Source organism: Zootoca vivipara, chromosome 17, assembly GCF_963506605.1.
Source record: "Zootoca vivipara chromosome 17, rZooViv1.1, whole genome shotgun sequence".
In the NCBI taxonomy this organism is placed as follows: domain Eukaryota; kingdom Metazoa; phylum Chordata; class Lepidosauria; order Squamata; family Lacertidae; genus Zootoca; species Zootoca vivipara.
In genome coordinates this window covers 1,787,002-1,791,429 of record NC_083292.1, presented here as the reverse complement: position 1 = coordinate 1,791,429, position 4,428 = coordinate 1,787,002, and the positions used below count along the sequence as shown (strand labels likewise).

The 4,428-nt window shown below is 41.5% G+C and overlaps 1 protein-coding gene across 1 annotated transcript; it reads right to left on the bottom strand.

The window, feature by feature from the left end:
- Positions 1-220: 220 nt before the first annotated feature.
- Positions 221-2,441, bottom strand: LOC132591390 (uncharacterized). Its single transcript, XM_060269932.1, has 2 exons — positions 2,325-2,441; positions 221-507 (listed from the first exon to the last, which is right to left on the bottom strand). Exons 1-2 carry the CDS (start codon positions 2,341-2,343, stop codon positions 323-325), a joined length of 204 nt encoding a protein of 67 aa, XP_060125915.1. The 5' UTR covers positions 2,344-2,441; the 3' UTR covers positions 221-322.
- Positions 2,442-4,428: the final 1,987 nt, after the last annotated feature.

Here is a 4,428-nt window from a genome sequence, read left to right as displayed (position 1 = left end):
TTTACTCACATGTTCTGTATTTTGTATATTTGTATATTTCCAATGCTCTTTATTTCAGTGCTTTTTAAATGTTTGCTGTGAAACTGCTTTGGCTACAATTCATTGTGCAAAAGCAGCATATAGGTAACCTCAATCAATCAACCAAAATAATGAAAATAATTTGCCTTGCATTTTATATATCTAAAAGGTACATAATTAAGCAGGTAACAAAATAAACTTGTCGAGTCTCTAGAATAGAAACAGAATTGTGTTTATTGATTGGGTGTTGGATAACAGTACATCTGGGCTCCATCTGTAAGCTGCTGGTGGAAAACATGAGCTGTCACTTAAGCACCAGGAAATAAGTGGTCCAGCCAGCCAACAGCAGGGCCCCTAACAGCACTGTGTAACTGAACAGTACAAAAGCCAGGAGTTCCTTCAGCACCTTAAGGAAATGGACAGCAAACGATTCCTGCATGATTCTGGCTTTGCAATGTGGTGGAAATAAATGCATGGGAATAGTCTGATCTGCAAGGGAGACAGAGACAAAACAAAAGTAGGATTAAAGATGTATTGTAAGCAGAAACTGATCTTGTGATATACAACAATGGCCTATGTCAATATATATAACAGAGCAATCACATACATGTTAACTCAATCACATACACGTTAACTTATTTATGTTCTGCTGAATTCAACGGGGCTTGACCACAGTGTTGGAGAACAGCCTTTACCAAAGGTGTTATGGGCTTTGAAGAAACTCGATCTCAGGACGCAAGGGAGAAACGTGCTAAGAGGAAGGCATGCTTTGCAAATCCACACTGTGATCAACTCCCGCCTGGAAACCAATGTCCCCACTGTAGAAGGATGTGTGGATCCAGAATTGGCCTCCACAGTCACTTACGGACCCATTTGTAAAACCGTGTTTATGGAAGACAATCTTACTCGGCTACGAGTGATCGCCATAGAAGAAGAAGAAGTTGGTTAATGGCTAGAAGTCTGTGTTCAGGCCTTTGATGGTTGCAGTACTCTGGACGGATTTGAAAGTAGTTCTGCAAAATCTAAATTAGGAGTTTGAGATCAAGTAATATGTCATCTGGATGCGGGTGGTGTTGTGGGTTAAACCACAGAGCCTAGGGCTTGCCGATCAGAAGGTCGGCGGTTCAAATCCCCGCGATGGGGTGAGCTCCCGTTGCTTGGTCCCAGCTCCTGCCAACCTAGCAGTTTGAAAGCACGTCAAAGTGCAAGTAGATAAATAGGTACCGCTACAGCAGGAAGGTAAACGGTGTTTCAGTGCGCTGCTCTGGTTTGCCAGAAGCGGCTTAGTCATGCTGGCCACATGACCTGGAAGATATACGCTGGCTCCCTCGGCCAATAATGCGAGATGAGCGCCGCAATCCCACAGTCGTCCGTGACTGGTGATGATGATTACCTAATGATGGAAGGGGTCAGCCAAACATGAGGAAATTAGACCCTGCAAATGGATTGTGTGCAGTTGGAGAACAAAACCTCTCAATATATAGCTGATAATGCATTAGTACCGCCTAAATGCACCAATAAAAAACAGTCTATTCCTCCAAAGGGAGGGAGCCTCCTTTAATATTTAATGTTATAATTGCATCTAATGGACAGACTGGCAGAAAACTTTTATTTTGATTTACGGTTGAGTACATATTGTTTGGCTTGCATCTTTATATCTGCCCCAAATAACCAGCATTAAAATGGGAAATCTATTCCTGGTAAAATTGATATACTGTACAGCAGTTCTGCAACATAGCCATCTGCAGTGGTCCTTAAACTTTGGGAAAGTAAGGGCGCTGCACCCTTTCCGTTCCCAGGGCTTTGGAGCTTATGTGCTTGGTTGTCCTATTCCATACTGCACATTTTTGCCATTTTTAAGATTTGATGAGGCAATTCAGTATAAATATAAACAATTCCTATTCTTTCTCATGGTGTTTGTACAGTATATGGAAGGTGTTTTTTTAAGACACACACACACATTGAGAGGGTCACAGACTAAAGAAATGCACTTTTGTCTCAACAACAGAAAAAGAAAGCTAGAAAGCTAATCCAAGAAGATTATTTTTCTCCCACACAATATGAAAGCTGTTGGAAGTGAACAGAGTTTCCAGAATGCCAAGCACTTGCATTCATTATTAAAAGCAATGATCGGATAAATATGTAAAGCTGTGTTTAATAATTTGTTAATTATTCTTAATATCAACATATGTCTGCTGATCTTATGCAAGGTTTTATTATATATATGAAGAAAACAATATAGTTATCAGACCACAAGTTTTAAAATATATTACATGATATAAACTAAATTAGAAGAAGTTTCTTACCCTGGGCAAATGTCGGCATTTACTCAAAGTTTCTCTGCACCTTTGTTTCTGGTCTCTCCCTTTAGCGTCTGGCTCGTGGGGAGGCTTGTGATGTAGCTGGATCTTCTTTGAGTCTGTTAATCTGGAGAGGCAGGCATAATGACGCTGTATTTACAAGGCAGTTTAAGTAGGAATGGACTAGGTGTGGTCAGGGACAGGACCGCAAGATATACAGAACTCCTTTGTTCATCTTCATTGTCACACAAAAATATCCCTAGTGGGGGTTTTAAGTGAAAGTTTAATGCACGCAGCCTGGGTGTCTTAAAAATTGCATTGTACTGTATTTCATAATCTGTCATTCCCCCCACCATTTACAATTGTGCTTTTGTTTCTGGTTCTCCCCCTCCGCAATTTTCAGTAAGTGTTGTATGATTTCAGTTATACATAGCAGCTGCTTAAGACAGGCACAGAAAGCAGGAAGGCAAGGGCTGGGAAGTTGTGGCCCTCCACATGTTGTTGGGCTCAAGCCCCCCTAAGTCTTAGCCAGCAGGGCCAGCAGTCAAGGGTTATGGGAGTCATAGTTCAACAGCAACTGAAGGGTCACAGGTTCACCAGCCCTGTAGAAGGAAAACAAGGCTGCATAATCCAAACTAAAAAGTCCTCTAATAAATATTGACAACTATTGGCCATGGGCTCAGGTGTAAGGAGAAGTAAAGATAACTACCAGGTGCCTCATACCTCCACCTCAGCTCCAATGTTTCAGGAAGTTTGAGATTTCCTGCACATTTCCTGTTACAATCTTTTTAATGGTCCTGTGCATAGAAGCCAACTCCTAGGGGCCTAGGGGGCTTTGCCCTCCCCAATAAAATATTTGAGGGGGCCATGCATTGCCATTCAAATAGTGTGTGTACACCGCGTTGTGTGATCAATTATGCAGGATGGGGCTTACCTGGGCCGCCACAATATTTTATTGAAGTTGGCACCCCTGATCCTCTGTGTTGGAAGATTAACACCAAAGGCACAAATCCCCTTGTTTAAGAAAAACGAGTGGGGGACCCATGATGGTAAAGTTGCTGTAATTTGGCCCACTCACCTGCCTGGTTCTTTCCACTTGGGATGAAGGTGTGATTGTGATGCTGCTACCGTTTTGATTTTCTCAAGATGACTGGACCACGCAGCACCCTATTGCAGCAGAGCAATGGCATCTCCATGTTTTGGATCACAATTCCTATCACAGATATCATTTCTTGGTTGAGTCCAGAGAGACTGGCATAGGGCGCATGGCTGATTCTTTTATTAAGAGTCCTAATATACCGTAGCTCAATTTGCATTACTGAATCAGGAATAAAAGGCATCTTATCTAATGACAGCAGTGAGACAGGGCACACCTGTATTGTGTTACAAATACCTCCTATTTCAAAACAGCCATGCCTCCCACCACTGTTGTGTCAAAATTTCAGGACGATCAGTCAAGCAGTTACGGAGAAAAGTTCAGCCGACACTTTCAAGATTTTTACATTTTTTATATATAGATGCCATATAGAGGAGGGAGAAAGGTTGTTTTCTGCTGCTCCAGAGAAGCGGACACGGAGCAATGGATTCAAACTACAATGGATTCCTAAACATTAGGAAGAACTTCCTGACAGTAAGAGCTGCTCGGCAGTGGAATTTGCTGCCAAGGTGGAGTCTCCTTCTTTGGAGGTCTTTAAGCAGAGGCTTGAAAGCCATCTGTCAAAAATGCTTTGATGGTGTTTCCTGCTTGGCAGGGGGTTGGACTGGATGGCCCTTGTGGTCTCTTCCAACTCTATGATTCTACGATTTTATGATTCTATGAACACATTAAGTTTATTTTAAATACACGTGCCTTGGATCGACTACACATAAATTGCAAACAATAAAACCACCAGTTATACGGTAGTAAAGGCATACATGTAGTAAATTGTTCTTTGAAATAAATTAGTTTGAACAACTTACTTTCTCAGGGTTTATCCCTGAAAACTGACATATTTTATAAACAGATTGGGAGAGAATGTAATACTGTACTTGCTTAACTTATGTTTAGTAAAGGAATGCATTTATCTACTTATTAGCCTGAGGTTGGTTTCTCAACCTACAATTTTTGTGT